Below are 18090 nucleotides of genomic sequence, written 5' to 3' on the forward strand. Positions count from 1 at the left end.
GTAGATTGATGTGGATAATGTGGAAAAATGAAAGTTAAAATAGAAATTGTATTGTAAACTGTTTGTAAATGCTGTTTGTAAATGATTGTTTTATGTCAAGAATGCTGGGGGGAGCATTTTGACCGTCTTGTGATTAAGGTTGTGATGGTAAAGTTACAACTGCTGACGGGGAGTCAATGAAGGACGTCTCGCGTAGCAAGGTCGGCCGAGGTCTTGACCAGCCTCGGTGCGATTAAAATGGTGAGCTTCCGGTACGGTGGATGAGGGGCCAAGGAAGCGGCCTATGAGTGAAGCGCTAGGTCACCTGCGAAGGATCCTAGAGGGTGCTGACCATACGGTGCTCGGGCTCTGGGTCGCCTAGGATACCCACGCTGTCGTGCCATGGCACGCCTAAGGTGTGAAACCATGCATATGAGACCATTAAATGCAAATCCAGATGCATGTTGTTAAGTGCCATGACGAGTCATTATATGATGCCTGAGTACATATGTTCATATTGTAAATGAGGTTCAATAAGATGAGCTGATAGGTCTCGAAGCCTCTGTACATGAGTGTGGTGTGAATTATGGAGTTTTATGCATATGGTGGACCTTGTAAACATGTATGGAAATCCAAAGGTATGTAAGATGTGAGGTTTGATTTTGAAAGAATGCCCTTTTGAGATATCGTGTCTTGGAATGCCATGATTTCTGTGCTTGCTCAGAATCGATATAATCGGAATACTTTGGATTTTTTTTCAACTGATGATGCTGGAAGGTTTGATGCCAGAAGACTTTAAGCTTGGAGAAAGTGAAAATGTTTTCCATCTCTTTGACAAAATGATAGGAGAAGGTATAAAGCCAAATTTGGTCACCTTCATTAGTGTGCTTAATGCATGCAATCACACAGGTTTAGTGGATAAGGGCCAGGCATACTTTGAGTCCATGAGCGAAGATTATGGCATTACCCCAACTCTTGAGCACCACACTTGCATTATTGATCTCCTTGGCCGTGCTGGCCAACTAGAGGAAGCGGTATTGATGATTTAAAGAAGATGAGGGTCCATGTAGTGCAAGGTTGAGGTAATGAGAATGGAAAATAAGCAAGCGCCAGCTGGAAATGTTTATGCAAGGTGGCGGGTGGCAGCTTGCGTGGTATAAAAAAGAATATTTTTATTGGAAATTTCAGGATATTATGCAGAATATAAGCAAGCGCAGTCTTTTAAATTGGAAAATCCCGAATTTTGGGCTGCAAAAGGTGGTGGGGCGCCGCTTTCCTTGCGGGAAAAAGGAGAAAAAACCAGAGTGTGAGGGAGGGCGCATATCGGAGTTCAGGGTCTACAGAAAAGAGGAGAACCAGTGCGCTATCTACGAGAGAATTTCAAATCAAAGCTACATCTACTGTTCATAATGTGAAACTTTATAATTAGCATACTGGTTGTTATTTACACTGTGGTTGTTTATGGTTTATTCTAGCTAGAACATGCTATACTGTATATGCTAGTTCAAATCTTCAATATGTTGATCACCTTACAGAGTGTGTTATTTATCATATTAGTAATGCTAATTAGTATACAAGCCATACCTGGAGGCACACTGTAAATGCTAGTTAGCAGACTGTGTATGCTAGTTAGCATACTCTATGTGCTAATTAGCACACTCTACATGCTAGAACATGCTATATTGTATATGCTAGTTCAAATCTTCAATATGTTGATCACCTTATAGAGTGCGTTTTATGCTGCATTGTGGCTGGTTACAGAGAGAAGGTGTCACTCCAAAACGTCACTGGGTCTGGTCAGATGGTGCTGCCTCACAGTTTAAGGCTGCTAGGCCTTTCTATTTTGTTGCAAGGTATGCTGGACTGATAGGAATGGAGATGAGCTGGTTCTTCTTTGGATCAGGACATGGCAAGGGAGAGCACGACGGTGCAGGCGCAGTTGTTAAAAGATCGTTGTTGCAGGCGCAGTTGTTAAAAGATCGTTGACACATGAACAGCTGAAGCCTAATGGGGCCACTTTAAAGTGTGCTGCAGATGTGGTTGCCTATTGCCAAGCCAACCTATCAAAGGGAGCAGCTGCATCATATCCTCTAAAAGAAAGGGAATGTGCCCGTATGTTTTGGGAGATCAAAGTAGGTGATGTAAACAGGGAGGTTAAATGGAATTGTGCCACGGTTGAGAAGTCTCGCACCTTGCATGCTTTTCGCAGTCACAACCGGTAGCATGCAACTGCCATTGCCACAAGACCATTGGCATGCTTTTGTGATGCATGCATGAACCATAGTTGGAATCGCTGCACTAACAAATCTCATGTGCAGCCTTGGGATTATCACATTCTGATGCCATTGTCTGATGAAGTTGAGGATGAAAAAGACACTCCGACTGATGATGCCCTTGAAGGACAGATCATTGGATATGAAAAATTCATGTATGAAGGCCACCAATGCATTAAGTAGTGCTTTGTGTGTTGGTGACACTTTTGCAGTGAATCCGGATGCTACAACCAATGATGAGAATGTAGACTTTTACTTGGTAAAGTGCATTGCAGTAAAAGAAAATGCAAAACAGGGTTACAAAGTGTGTGCTAGCTAGCATAAAGCGTATGCTAACTAGCATACAGTGTATGCTAACTAGCATACATAGTATGCTAACTAGTATATAGTATAGGCTAACTAGCATATACTGTATGCTAACTCGCACAGTACATGTTAACTGTATACTAACTACCTAATTTATATTGTGTGCTTACTAGCATATAGCATATGCTAACTAGCATACAGTATATGCCAACTAGCATATAGTGTATAGGGTATGCTAACTAGCACAGTATATGCTAACTGTATACTCACTAGCTACTATATAGCGTGTGCTTACTAGCATACATATGCTAACTAGCATATATTGTATGCTAACTGTATACTCACTAGCTACTATATAGCGTGTGCTTACTAGCATACAGTATATGCTAACTAGCATATATTGTATGCTAACTAGCATATATTGTATGCTAACTGTATACTCACTAGCTACTATATAGCGTGTGCTTACTAGCATACAGTATATGCTAACTAGCATATATTGTATGCTAACTACCACAGTATATGATAATTGTTTACTAACAAGCTTCTACATAGTGTGTGCTAACTAGCATAAAGCGTATGCTAACTAGCATACAGTATATGCTAGTTAGCATATACTATATGCTAACTAGCAAACAGTATATGCTGACTAGCATATACAGTATATGCTAACTAGCATATAGTGTATGCTAACAAGCACAGTATATGCTAGCTGTATACTAACTAGCTGCTATATAGTGTGCTAACTAGCATACAGGATTATGCTAACTAGCATATAGTGTATGCTAACTACCACACAGTATATGCTAATTGTATACTAACTAGCTGCTATATAGTGTGCTAACTAGCATACAGGATTATGCTAACTAGCATATAGTGTATGCTAACTACCACAGTATATGCTAACTGTATACTTGCTACTTTATAGTGTGTGCTAACAAAAAACCCAATACATAATTCTGTAACACATAAAAATGGAATAGTAGGAGGCAATTGTTGAAAAGATTATCTCATCATTAACTTCCAGCATCAAATAACATTACATAGGGTTTAATTTTACAATGAGTCACACCCGCCAAAAATCTTTAGGCCTCCTCAGAGGGCGTTTGTAGTGACCGGGGTTTTTTGCTCCCTCCTTTTTCTCTGCTTTCTCCTTTTCCTCTGCTTTTTCCTTTCTCTCTGCTTCTAGGTCGCCTCTCTGCTGTTCCTTTTCTTTTCTTTCCCTCTCCAGCCTAGCTTTCTCCTCTCTCTCTGCTTCTAGGTCATCTTTGTTTTGGTTGCGACGAAGTTCTGCTTGTCTCTCAGCCTCTAGCAAGACTGCATCAGAGAAGTTATCAGAGCCTGTATCAAAGAAATTGTTAGCCACATACGCTGCCCGATCATCCGACTGTGCAGCAGCCAAAGAAAAAGCCAGTCTTTCAAAGTTTCTATAAGAAACTGTTGTCTCTCCTCAGCACTCTGGTCCTCTAGCTTCGGAGTAACGAGCCAAGCTTGTGTTGGGTTCTGAAACACTTTGTAGAGACTATCATCAATTAGAAGTGTGTTTTGGGCGTTGTACGTCGGATTGTATTTCCAAAACAAGGCTAAATCTTTCATAAACACAGGTTTATTCAAGATCTGCCAGGGTTGCGGACTGCAGTGCTCTTGCGTAAAAAAACCGGCAATCCTTGGCACCTGCAATTTAAAAACAGCCCTGCAAATATTCATGACTTTACGATGCATGCTTGTGCTCCAAATATACAAACTGAAGAACTGAAGACACCAGTCCAAAAACATGTGGCTATCCTTGCGACAGAACACCTGCTTATCCTCTACATTGTATTTTAACATTTCATCTGCACATTAGGGAAAGGTTGAGGTCTATAGGGGCCCTTTAAGCTGCCATATTATGATTTTAATGACTTTTTGTTAAAATGTTAAGTTTCTTTGACTTTAGATACCTTCTTATTCTTCAAATGGCTAGAAGTTTGAATTTCAAAGTTTCCCGCCAAAATTGAATTTAAAATTGAGTGGGCAAAACCATATCATGTGACACATCTATGGAAAGAGCTCAGCGAGTAGATTCTGGATCTCTAATCTCCGACAAATTTTGAGCTCATATGTAGAAGTTATGGATGTCTGAAATTTCAAAAACTTTCCCCCCCACTTTTTGGGAATGAAAAGTACAAAAAGGCATCTTCTAGAGAATCTTTTGACCACCTTTAATCACCCAACATTTTTGTATACATGGCATCACATGATTGGCCCTTTTCCTTAATAACCTTTTAATCACATGGCATCTTAAAGGGCCCCTATAGACCTCAACCTTCCCCTACTAATGTATGCAGGGGGCTTTTCACCGAAGCGAGTCTCTACCACCCTCAGCAAAAGACCGTTGAGATCTAGTAAAAGAGGCCTTTTTTCATCACACAGTCGCTTAGGCACCCATATTGGGTCTGGAAGAGGATACCATTCAGCATATATAACCTCCCCTGATGGGTGAACATAATTTAGGTGCTCAAAAATTCTACGGGCACGCTGTGAATATCGTTCGAGCCACTTTTCAATCTCCAATTTTTGTCTCCTTATCTGCCTGGCTTTGCGGACTCGCCATTTCCGTAATTTCTGCCATTGCATGGTCGCATTTACATCAGGCAAGGCAATTAATGCCAGTTTCTCTTCCTCTGCAAAGAAACAGCGATACGAAGTGAAGAAGTTCATAGATTGGCAGAAAATTATAATGGACTGCTGCTCAACATTATATTACACAAAGACATTTTCACCGGGAAAATAAAAAAAATTACATGACAGCCACAAGAGGCATTAGGTTTTCAAAATGGCATAGCCATAAGAGTGAAGGGCATAGGTATGGGAACACTAAGTAAAGGCTAAACAACTGAACAGTGACAGTTGCCTGCTTACAGTACAGAATCTCGGCAAAAAAGGAAAGGTCTTAACACAATTTTTTGCAAGCTCTTGAGCGGGTGGCTTTCTTTTCACCTTTGGTGCTTTCAGCTTTGTCCTCCATCTTCTTTGGGGAACCATAGCCGTTGCTTGCAGTTTCTTTAGGTACCTCTTCCGGGCCCACTTTTCTCTTTGCCTTAGCCTTTCGCAAAAAACCCTCGAGAGGGGTGTTATCACCAACTTCCTGCGGGTCCTCTATGCTATTAGTCTTCAATGTTTCCCCTAATGCACTGGCACTAGCCATTGTCTGCTGAGAAGTTTTTACTATGTCAGTTGCAGCAGGCATGGCACGCGCATGAGGAACCATGACAAAAAAATCATCTTCTTCTGATTTACTGCTCACGTCACTGCCTTCCTCTGTTGTTTTCATGCTTGCACTTTGCATTTGCTGGGATCCCGCATCTACTCCTTCATTCATTGTATCTAGCTCACCACCCTTCTCAGTCGAAGGGTTCTCAGTTTGCAGCCTTTTCCTTACCTTTGGTGTCATGCACAGTGCCCACATCACTGCCCACATCATGTAGGGGCTTTGAGAGGCCTGCAACAAAAAAACTTTGATTACACCCTTTATAAGCATGTCATGTATGCTACATAGTATGTTTCATATGCTAACTATGTGTGCAGCTAGGCCAGTATGCTAATTAGCATTCCCGTGTATGCTAGCTAACATAATCATATATGCTAACTAGAATATCAAGTATGCTAACTAGTAAACCTTATAATCTCTAAGCAATTCAAGTGTACCCAAAAGCTTCTATGTGCTTACTAGAGCACAGTATATGCTAATTAGCATATCCAACATGCTTAATAGCATATCAAGTATGCTAATTAGCATATCCAGTATGCTAGTTAGCATACAAGATATGCTAATTAGCATATCCAGTATACTAACCAGCATACTGGATATGCTAATTAATATATCCTGTATGCTAACTATCATTCCAGCTAGCATATTCGGTATGCTAATAAGCATATCCAATATGCTAACTAGCATACCTAGTATGCTAACTAGTAGGCCTTATAACCTCTAAGCTAATCCAATATGCTCTAAAATGCTTACTAGCATATAAAAATTGGTAATTAGCATATCCAACATGCTTAATAGCATATCAAGTATGCTAACTAGCATATTCAGTATGCTAATTAGCATAACCAGTATGCTAGCTAGCATACAGGATATGCTAATTAGCATATCCTGTATGCTAATTAGCATTTCAGATAGCAATCCAATATGCTAACTAGCATACTGGATATGCTAATTAGCATTCAATATGCTAACTCCGGTATGCTAATAAGCATACCCAATATGCTTACTAGCATATTGGATATGCTAATTAGCATCCACTCATCCAACTAGCATATCCAGTGTGCTAGTTAGCATACTGGTTACGCTAATTAGTGTATCTTGTATGCTAGTTAGCGTATCCAGTATCCTAACTAGCATATCCGTTGTGTTTATTAGCATTCTGGATACGCTTTTTAGCATATCCGGTATGCTAGTTAGCATGCTAGTTAACATATCCCGTATGCTAGTTAGCATACTGGATATGCTAGTAGGCCTACTTGATATGCTAATTAGCATATCCGGTATGCTTGTTAGCGTATTGGGTATGCTAACTAGCATATATGCTATGCTAGTTAGTATACAGGGTATGCTTATTACTAGGATGCTAGTTAGCATACAGAGTATACTAACGAGGATGCTAGTTAGCATGCAGGGTATGCTAACTAGCATATACGGTATATGCTAGTTAGCATCCTACTAGCATATCTAGTATGCTAACTAGTATACTGGATATGTTAATTAGCATATGCAATATGCTAACTATCATACTGTATATTCTAACTAGCATATCTAATATGATAACTAGCATACCTGGCATGCTAATTAGCATATTCATTATGCTAACTAGCACACCTTTTATTCCCAATATGATCAAGCTTGCAGACTGTATGTCCTGTATGCTAGCTAGCAAGCATACATTCAAGAATGGTTTCTTACCAATCTCTGGTGTGGTTGGATGTCGTTGTGTTGCAAGGTTGCACAACCATGCGGTAGGTATGCTTTTTTTGTAGAAGGGAGCCCTACATACGGTCCCAAGGGAGCATGTAGCAGTAAAGCACAGAAGGTGATAATTATGCTCACAAGGGAGCTTGACCATTGCAAGGAATGGTTGGACCTCAAGGGGCAGACCACAGCGAGTATGCAGGTTTGTTCCGATGCTATCTTGCACCTCTCTATCCTTCATAAGACTAGTAAGGGCTAGATTAGTTAGGGCAGTTTGGAGAAACGAGCCCTGCAGCTTGGACTGCATGTGCATCAGCAGAAGTTCAAGTTGACAGAGTTCTGCACCTTGGATTTTGCAATTTCCACCTCAACCTACAAAACCAAGACAAAAAGAGCATGGTAAGTACATGAGTTACCTGAGCACATGTACCAAACATAAAGTGCGGAGATGAAACTTACGGACACTTACCAGTTTACAGGTTATGTCTATGTCACTATCTATGGGGTCATCTTCACGAAGAGGAAACCCCATAGCCTCTATGGTGTCTTTGGTTGTCTCTATTCTGACTTCAAGCTCCATCTTTCGCCGGGCATCCACATCATTGCTTTGCAATAGAGCTTGCAACTCCATCATCTCAGCTGCTTGCAACCTCTGTCGTCTCATGGCCATGACAATCCTTCGCATTTTTTGCATTCAAAGCCCTAGCAAGTTCCAGGCCCTCTTGCACATTGTTTAGATTCTGTTTCTCATAATGTAGCTATGTTTTCATTTGAAGGACAGCTGCCTTCATGCACTGCCATTCCTCCAACCCACAAAATGAAGAAGCTTCCATCTCCTGTCGACTATCTTGATGAGGCTAAAGTGTGGCCTTGGTAGATTTGGCAGTACTCTTTCCTGCCAATGCCATGTTTTCCTCGCAGATGTCAGCAGACTCATCCTCAATTTTTGAAGCTGGAAGCTGAAGATTGCGTAGTCTCCACTTGTTAACATGGCCCTCATAATAGCCCTTCTCTCGAATATCCTGCAAGTACTGCACTACAAACTCGGCCCAATTGAACCTAATGGTTGTCCTGCTTGCAATCACGGCAGGACTGAATTCTTTCACGAAACCCTTTGCAAATGCAGAGGAAATTTCCATGTTGGTTGGGGCCTTCTGGTATACATTGTAGTGCAGTTTCATCATCGACTCATACATTTCGGTGTGGATGGTTCTGCATTTGATGCGGTACTGGCTGGGATCCTTTGTTTGTTTGAACACACTGAACCATTCAGCATCAGTGACCTGCTCCCACCTAACCATTTTGGGATCTAAACCCTCCATGGAAAGGCCATAAGCAGCATTGAACTCTACCAAAGTTGTACATAATTTTTCCTGCATGGGGATCACGACCTTCGGAGCTTTCCATCGGCCTGAACACATCAAAGGGAAATGTGCTCAACTGTAAAGGGATCACGACCTTCGGAGCTTTCCATCGGCCTGCACACATCAAAGGGAAATGTGCTCAACTGTAAAGGGAAATATGCTCAACTATATTGCATGGAAATGTGCTCAACTGTATTGCATGGAGCTTCTTGTGGTACTGAAGCCGAAAGTAGAAGAGAAAACACACAGAACCCGCACAAGAGAGAGAGAGAGAGAGAGAGAGAGAGAGTACCCCCCCCGAGAGGGACATTGGGGAACCTTGAGATCGCTTTGCGCTTTTGTAGGGAGATGGAGAAGCAAAAGGGGCTCTGCGTTTTCTGTGTATAGGAGAACGCAAATGCGCCGCCTTGCTTGCGGGCTCCATGGTGCTCTGGCCTTTGCACTTCATCACCCCACCACTCCACTGTAACGCCCGTGCTAACTAGCTTCAAAGACTAACTCGTAATTCAATATACCACAACTTTCATTGATTATTCTTTTTTTTTGAAGTGCTCATTTGAGCTTTTTGTATCAGCTAGAAGTTTTAAATATGATTACTAATATAGTGACTTACATGCCTAAACTTATGCTACTAGGAATGCTTGTTCACACATGTGAACTAGCATAAAAAGCATAGCACGTTAACATGCTTCTACCCATAAGGGATCTTTATCCCATGATTCTCTTGGGTTCACCAGACTATAAGGAACCCCAGAATCAGTTGGATCTTAAAGGAAAGAGTTCTCCTCTAATTTTGCGAGATGAGGACATCTTGCGTTTTTTAAGTGGAGTAGGATGTAAGATTCCTCCCTCCGGCTTTTGAGGTGTGCAGGTGTAAGAACCTCCCCTTCTGATCTTATAATTATTCTCCTCTCTGAAATAAAAGAAAGATCATATTTTACCCGTTTATGGCCTAGAGAGAGAAAATGTCTAGAGGGAGGTAATTCAAAATTGAGATATTTTTGGATATAAAAATCCTCCTAATGTCTAAAATGGTTTCCTTTGAAACAGAAATTCAAAAAGAACTTTCCAATTTGGGATGAGATGTGATGTCATGTGAATCAGGATGTAAATGAATGATATGGGATATGAGCGGATGATATGTGATGAAAATGGATGTAAATGTATAAGTGAAGAATGGATGTGAATGTATATGTGAAAGAATTGATGTGGATATGTATGTGAAAGAATGGATGTGGATGTGTATGTGAAAGAATGTGATGTGAATGTGTATGTGAATAATGGATGTGAATGAGTATGTGAAAGAATGGATACAGATGTGTATGTGAAAGAATGTGATGTGATGTGTCATAAACATATGTGGATGTAAAGTGATGGATATGAATGTATAGATAGATGTGAGAAGTCGTACATGTGAACGATTGGATGGATGTGGATGAATAAGATGAGATGTGTATGAATGAGATATGATGTGGATAGATGTGATGTGATATAATGGTGATGAGAATGAATGTGATGGATATGAATGAATGTGAATGTGATGGATATGAATGAATGTGATGTGATGGGATGTGAATTGGGATAGATGTGAATGAATGAGATGTGAGGTAAAATGAATGAGATGTGATGTGAGTGATAATGGATGAGATGTGAATGAATGTGATGTGAGTGAAGAGATGTGGATATGGGTAGATGCGAGTAGATGAGATCTGATGCAGATAAATGAGAAAAGATGTGATGAAATGAAAAATGATGTGATGAGAATGGGAATACATATGAAATAAATAAGAATTGATGTGGAACAATGTGGAAAGACGAGAGTTCGTTATAGAAACTCTATTTATGACCTATTTTTAAATGACTGTTTTATGTCAAGAATGTTGGGGAAGCATTTTGACTGTCTTGTGAATGAGGTCGTGGAGAACTAATCTGATAAAGTTGCAACAACTGACGGAGAGTCAATGGAGGACGTCTCGCGTAGCAAGGTCGGCTGAGGTCTTGACCAGTCCTCGGTTCGATTAAAATGGTGAGCTTTTGGTACGTTGGATGAGGGACCAAGGAAGCGGCCTATGAGTGAAGCGCTAGGTCACTTGTGAAGGATCCTAGAGGGTGCTGACCATATGGTGCTCGGGCTCTAAGGGTCGCCGACAATACCCACGCATGTGTCAAGGAAGATATTGGAACAAGGAGTAAGAGTTGTTTTCTGAATTCGGGCATGGATCTAGTTGATTGACCTTGCTGGTCCTCAATAGATGAGTCCATGGCTCTTTTATATGGATCTGTTGGTTGATCTTACTGATCTTCAACGGAGATTCCATTTTGATATGTGAATATATTACCGGTTACTATGAGCTAGGAACTATCGAGAAAAGGGCCCTGAGTGGACAGGTGGTGAGCGTTCTCGTTACCAATGATGCCATAGGTACACTGATGAAGGAAAAATAAAAAATTAGGATTCAACCGGATATTTTGGAGGATTATGATCAGTGACACTATGGTTTCATTAAATGATTGTTTTAAAGACAGCTGATTCTGTGAAAAAGGCAATTTCATATTGGGTGTGTAAGTGGTGTGACTAATTTTAAGTTTGCATGAATATCCGGCTAGGAGGCCTGGGAACTCTTTTCCCTGGTACCCGGGTCAAAACCTAACCAAATTCTTAATTCGATCCCATCACTACAGTGGTTGGACGGTTGGCTAACCCATGGGACTAGATGAGGTTAGGTTGGACTGATGGATCCCTAAAATTGAGACTCAATTCTGTTATAGTACGATAGATGAAATAAATCTCGGATAAAAATCGTTCTATGAAGCTGTTTATCATGCCTACAGACTCCATGGAAGAAGAGATGATAATAGGAGGATCTTGGATTTGTGCCAATAAATGCAATATCCAATGGGAAGAACAAACAGCATTGATAAGCATAGGCGAGAAGGCCATGTACATACCCTTATGGAACTCGGAAGCACATCATAACTAATGAATAAACAACGAGTACAATGGCAACACCTCAGAGGACAAAACTAGCAAACTGTTCCGCTACACTTACCCACACAATACCCTACATCTACGAGTACATAGAAGTGGGAGCCCAAGAATCAACTAACGAATCAACCAAACAAGATGGATACCATGAATGATATAAAGAACCCAAGAAGAGCCTGCAACCAATTCAAAAGTTAGACGTTGTTGACTCGAACCAATTGGCAAGACTCCAAGCATCCAAAGAGACCTTACTAGGGAGCCGTAAGTAATGGGTCGGAAAGGACTTACTGTGCGAGCACAAGGATACTATCAAGGCAATGCAGCAATATGGGTACCCAAACCCCACTCAATGGCCAATACCACAAACAGGTCGAATCATCAAAAAGAGGGTGGTAAGAGAGTGCAACATCAACTCCCGACTCAAGCAAGCACCACACCAACCTTTGTGTGGAGGAAAAAGCAACCCTAGCCAAATGGGTTGGGAATTCCCAAAGCAACGAAAGTACCCACTTTGGCTACAGAACTGAACAGGGAACTTAAAGGTAAAAACAAAGAAATTCAGTAAGGAGATGCAGATAGAAGCCCTCCACAATCAGACACAGTGACAAAATTGTTCAGTTGGGTATAAGGAACAATAAAAAACTCCCACATGGAACTGAAACGACTGCATCAACAAATGCCCAAAAGTGCCTCGGTGACCCCTTGGTTCTCATGGAAATAAACAAAAGGTATCCAATGATTGCACAAATGAGTACGAGGTAAGCAATGTATCATTCACTCATCATGTGCATGTTTGACTGCTTGATCATAAAGGAAAAATGAGAAGAAGTCGAACTTATGCATTCCACGTGAAATTGCAGAAAAAAGGTTCACGCCATGAACAAGATCCAAAAACGTTCACATCGTGAACCACATTACAAAGGTTCACACCGTGAAAGAGTTCAAAATAGTTCACGCCGTGAAACGATATTTTTTAGAAGCCAATCACACAGTGCCATGTGGCATTCTTCATTAAGATAGCCGCCCTATCTGACGACTGCATTATTAAATTATTTTTCTTTCCTTTTTTCGTCATTTTGCATCGTATGCATGGATTGACATCTGCATTTGCTTCCCTGTGTATCTTCTGAGCTTGCGATCTCTCTTTAGCGAGTCTCGAATATTCCTTCGAGGTGGGAGCTTGATCCTCGTCTTTTATTTTCTTTTCCTTTTTGTTTGTTTTTGTTTTCATTTTATGTTCTTCAAGAATCACAATACACATTAAATGGTAACACAAATGACCTCAAGCCCTTCACGATTGATTCATTCAAAAAATTTACAAAGGATTGGTGTCTCCTCATACACCAAACAAACGTAATCAAATGATTAAAAATATTGTCTACACTTTCATGGGCTAAGCCTTTCATGGCCAGAGACTTTCACGGCCTGCACTTTCACGAAAACTGTGTCTGCACTTTCACGGCCAGAGCTTTTCATGTCCTAAGCCTTTCACAGCCAGAGACTTTCACAGCCTGTACTTTCACGAAAACTGTGTCTGCACTTTCACGAAATGGCCTGAGCCTTTCACGGCCTGACACTTTCATGGCCAGAGACCTTCACGGCCAAAACCCTTTCACGGCCAGAGCTTTTCACGGATTAACCTTTCACGGCCTGCACATTCACGTACTCACTCCCACCTTGCCATAAACTAACTATTAACACACCAGAGGATTGCTCCTACACTAACGCTCTCCTCAATTAAACTAACCTATTCCCCATTTTTTTAAAAAAAAATTAAAGAGAAAAGAAAAGAAGATGATATTAATCCCACCAATCATGTGACTGATCCTATGTACCTAATACAGATGTCAGCCTCAGAGTCCGAAGCCCATAAAAACCCGGCTCTAGCCAACAGTGCTATTGGATCCCCAGCTAGTCAGCAAAGACAAGGAACACAGCAACCGAAGCTGAACTTCTTGGGTCCTTATGCCCAATCTTTTTATGGGACCATCATCCCGCAAGGAATCTCATACAGCCCATGGAAAGGTAGCCCTCTAGTACCACAGCCCATGGAAAGGTAGCCCTCTAGTACCACAGCCCATGGAAAGGTAGCCCTCTAGTACCACAGCCCGGAATACTGGAAGAGGCTGAAGTTAAGGCAAAATTAGACAAAGTCGGTCTCAAAAGGATGGCACAGATACTCCCTCGCACTATAGACAAAGAACTCTGCGCGGAGTACTTGAAGACCTACAACAAGGGGACAAAAAGAGGGAGAATCAGCAAGGCGACAGATGGAACTATAGAAGAACTCCTCATCACAGAGGACCTAATAAGGTAAGCTCTACAACTTCTAGCTGCAATCAAGGCCCACCAACACAACATTGACAAAATGCCTTTGGAGGCCATGCTGAAGAAGTCTTCATAAAATTCGAATGGTGCAGTAGAGTACGAGAATATCCAAGATGAGGCTACAGAGAAGGCTTGCAGGGCCATGTCTTTGATGATGCAAATAAAGCTAGTAGACAGATACATCAGACTGGGTCTCAACAGAATAGCAAAAGTACATGAAGAGAAAGAAGAAGATTGGGCATACTATCTACATAAGGAGATGGAGAACTACTTGAAGGCCCACCTATCTAAAATATCTAACCCGTACCTTCTCACACAGGTTCTCAATCATGTAGCAAAAAGACATCTCAAGGAGCCTAAACCGGAGGAACATCTGCAGTTGGGGCCCTACTACCAGACCAGCCCAAGCTAACAGCTGAAGATGTACACAAAGGGCAAGCCATCTTGATGGAGACCAAGGATATAATAAAGCAGATGAAGAAAGATCACAAAGAGAACAGATAAAAATATGAGGGGGTGCTCACCGATGCTGCTGCTGAGTCACAAAGACTAGAGGAGGAAGTGGCCACAGAAATCCGCACTTACCAACAAGAGGCACTGAAAGAAAATATTCTCAGTCATACCACAAAGGAACCCCAGCAACAAATCACTCCCCCAACAAACCCCACCCAACTTATATTTACAAACTTATCTCCCCTCAAAGACTCAAGTCTAGCAGACACACCAACAGAGACAACTCCAGAACCAGCAACGCTCATACAAGCTGAGAAAAGACAAGATGTAGAGATAGCCATAGCCCAGAACCAGCAACGCTCATACAAGCCGAGAAAAGACTCAAGTCTAGCAGACACACCAACAGAGACAACTCCAGAACCAGCAACGCTCATACAAGCTGAGAAAAGACAAGATGTAGAGACAGCCATAGCCCAAGTATAGGAACCAGAGGCCCCCAACCATGGAAGCAAGTAAAAGACAAAGAACTCGAGAGCTGTCAAGTCCAAGCAAGAGGAGAAGATTGGAAGACAAAGAAAGACTACCCCAACTGGCCTCCCTGCACAACATCGATTATTCAACAATTCTTGCAAGAGACCGTAGGATTTGACGAGCTGGTCAACCAACCACAGATTGGGCTAGAGACAAAATCAAGCACCAATGCAATGTGGGAGTAGGAACAAAAATTTTGGCGATGCCACCTCCTAACAACACATATGCTCCACGACCGTAACACTGCCCTTTGGAAGCAAGTCAAAGATACATCCGCACAAGTACAAAAGTTAAAGTCAAACTTGGAAGCAGGCTGAGACAACTTGAAAAGAGGTCATTATGAAGAGTTTGAAAGCTACAGAGGAGAAAGAGAAAAGGTACAACACACTGGAGAATAATAACATGGTATTAAGCTAAACAATGGTACAAAAGATCAAGGAGAATGCTGATCTCAATGCCAAATTGGAACAAGCAAAGGAACAACTCCAGAAAGAAGTTAGCCACACAAAGGAGCTCACGACACTCCATGCACAACAGATACAGGACTTCCAAGCCAATGCCAGGGCCAAGGAAGAAGCATTACAACACCAAATCACGCAACTAACAGCACAACTCAAAGAAGAGGAGGAGAGGGCAAACCATCTACAACATGAAAGGGAACAGACCAACAAGGCTCATGCAAATAAGATTAGAGCTCTTAATGAAACAATAAGTGCAATCCAGGAAGAAGCACATAGAAATGAGTTGGCACACCAAGAAACAGTGGCGCACAACTTATGAAACAACACTCAGAGATTGGCAGCCCAAAGACTCCAACAGATTACCGATGCTCAAGAAAGGGAAGCAATTGCCCGGCGAGCCCAAGAAGATGCAACACAAAGATTTGAAAAAGTGGATGCTGCAAGGATGGTCAGAGAAACAGAAATTTCAAACCTCTAGCAACACAAACGCCTGCCTACACAAGAATTGGAGCGTCAGCTCGCAATCCAAGAAAGAAGTCAGTGGCCGAAACCCAGTGATGATCTTCATCTCCTCCTTCAGCGCACCTCCGAGTTGGAACCGTTGCCAGTAACTCCTCGAGCCCCTCCTCAAACTCTTTCTTTGTTTTTATCTACACTAACCCTCTGTCTACTTCAATATGACATAAATCTATCTGAAGATATAGGCCTAGGAGAACTAACATTAATCAAACAAAATACGAAAAGAGACACTGATCCTACCGTAATCATGGGAATTTTGAGGGGTGACTTAGTATTGACTAATCCCCCCAGGACATATTTTTCTATCCCCTACATCCTATCGTGCTAAACCTTTGTAGTTGGTGTCGCGTTCTCTAAAACTAAGAAATTTTGGACAACAATGTTGAAAAATTAGACCTATTTGTCCCAGATGACATTCCAGAGACGCCCGCCAACTACTACGAAGTAGTAGCACATAACTACCAATGGGTCATAAGTCACGGCGGCTGGCTATATTTCCCCATGTGTCTATGGTTGCTGCTAGGTGTACCCAATCTACATTATCGACTTAGTCATGCCCAGTAGGACATCCATATAAGGAGAATCTTCCCCATCATCGATCTCTTTTTTGGATGTATAGCAATACTTCAATGGGGCTGAGTGAATAAAGGTATCCGAGCAAGGTTATCAATGATAACCTTGCTTCCTAAAGGATGTGCACGACCATTCTCAAGATCAACTCGAATGACAGAGTCCTAGAATTGTAAGTAGACATGGTTTTTTGACCAGTCATGCACCATTTGTGCTTCTCTCATGAAAGGACGTCCTAAGATCATTTGATATGACAGGATGCTTAGAGAAATCCATTACAATGAAGGTATGCCTTACCTTGTATCCCAGAACCTTGATCTTCAGGTCCCTTATTTGTGACTTCTAGGTGAGGTCTTCCCATAGATTCCAAGCAATTTTTAGTCATCAGAGTTAATCCCTTGGTAGTATAATGGGGAGGGTTGCATTAGTTTCGTCACCTTCAAAAAACTGTCCCAACTTGTTAACAGGTATTTCAAAACGATGACGACCGAGTCTTCATCTAGGTTGGGCTGTAGATCCAAATGTTCCTCCACATCTTAAAGCGTGTCGAGTCTATCCATATTTGCAAATTGTGGTAACCCCACCTTCAGTTCTCCATTGAGAAATGCTTGAAGAGCTAAGAATAGCTCAGGATCTCCGGATAACTTGGATATGATCGTGGTTCTGATTTCAGAGGACATGAAATCCATTAGTTTGGACACATTCAACGGTACTTTTTGAGATATCGGCCCTTGACTAGGGACTGGTGAAGATGGAATCACTTCCTCTTTGATGGGGTCAAGCATTCCCTCACTAAACATTCTTTCAAGCAAGAAGGGTGTTTGCCCACTTCCTGATGTCCTATCCTCACTTTCTTCCCGAATGATACTAGGTATAGCTAACAGTTTATGGCTCTTGTGAGGCTGAACTTGTGTAGGAAACACTGTGTTTGGGATCTTGATTATTCTAGGTTTTGGCTCCAGTTCTCTTTGTGTTTCTTCTAGCAAACCCCTTAAGTGTTGCACTTGTTCAATCTCCTCTACTGGCTTTGGGTAGGTCCCAATCTTTTTCTTGAGGATTTTTGGCCCACGTGGCTTGTCTTTGAGAGTCTCAGTCAGTGTGGGTAGCCGAGAGGGCATTAGTTGACTTGGTTGTGGGGCAAGAGGTGTTTCCTTTTGTTTACCCCGATTTATATCTTTGCTTGATTCTCCTTCGTTGCGCTCCTGAGTGGGTTCCTCCCTTAAAGTAGTGGCTTTGGTCTCCATGGTTTCTATTGAATCAGAATCATCTTCAGGATCATTCATATACACAGGGTTGTCTCCTATCCCTATATTAGTCTTTGAACTAGGTTTGGAGCTTGTGGCATTAAGCGATCTCTTCCATCGCGTTT

The 18090-nt window shown here is 41.7% G+C and overlaps 2 protein-coding genes across 2 annotated transcripts; both read right to left on the minus strand.

Annotated features, from left to right (window-relative positions):
- Window positions 1-5490: 5490 nt before the first annotated feature.
- Window positions 5491-8179, minus strand: LOC147629827 (uncharacterized). Its single transcript, XM_086810995.1, has 3 exons — window positions 7979-8179; window positions 7855-7881; window positions 5491-6039 (listed from the first exon to the last, which is right to left on the minus strand). Exons 1-3 carry the CDS (start codon window positions 8177-8179, stop codon window positions 5491-5493), a joined length of 777 nt encoding a protein of 258 aa, XP_086667121.1.
- A 187-nt stretch (window positions 8180-8366) lies between these two features.
- Window positions 8367-13442, minus strand: LOC147629828 (uncharacterized). Its single transcript, XM_086810996.1, has 2 exons — window positions 13352-13442; window positions 8367-8920 (listed from the first exon to the last, which is right to left on the minus strand). The coding sequence occupies exons 1-2, from the start codon at window positions 13440-13442 to the stop codon at window positions 8367-8369; spliced, it is 645 nt and encodes a 214-aa protein (XP_086667122.1).
- Between the last annotated feature and the right edge of the window lie 4648 nt (window positions 13443-18090).

The sequence above is a fragment of the Cibotium barometz genome, chromosome 17 (assembly GCF_041138505.1).
Source record: "Cibotium barometz isolate CiBa-2024 chromosome 17, ASM4113850v1, whole genome shotgun sequence".
In the NCBI taxonomy this organism is placed as follows: domain Eukaryota; kingdom Viridiplantae; phylum Streptophyta; class Polypodiopsida; order Cyatheales; family Cibotiaceae; genus Cibotium; species Cibotium barometz.

Excerpts from the sequence above, each read along its gene's own strand:
- LOC147629827 (XM_086810995.1), bottom strand. The coding sequence starts at position 8,179 with ATGGCCATGAGACGACAGAGGTTGCAAGCAGCTGAGATGATGGAGTTG. Across the intron at positions 7,882-7,978 it reads TAGACATAACCTGTAAACTG|GTTGAGGTGGAAATTGCAAA; the intron begins GTAAGTGTCCGT and ends TTGGTTTTGTAG. Across the intron at positions 6,040-7,854 it reads TGGAAATTGCAAAATCCAAG|GCCTCTCAAAGCCCCTACAT; the intron begins GTGCAGAACTCT and ends TTTTTGTTGCAG.
- LOC147629828 (XM_086810996.1), bottom strand. The coding sequence starts at position 13,442 with ATGAAAGTGTCAGGCCGTGAAAGGCTCAGGCCATTTCGTGAAAGTGCA. Across the intron at positions 8,921-13,351 it reads GGCTGTGAAAGTCTCTGGCT|GCCGATGGAAAGCTCCGAAG; the intron begins GTGAAAGGCTTA and ends TGATGTGTTCAG.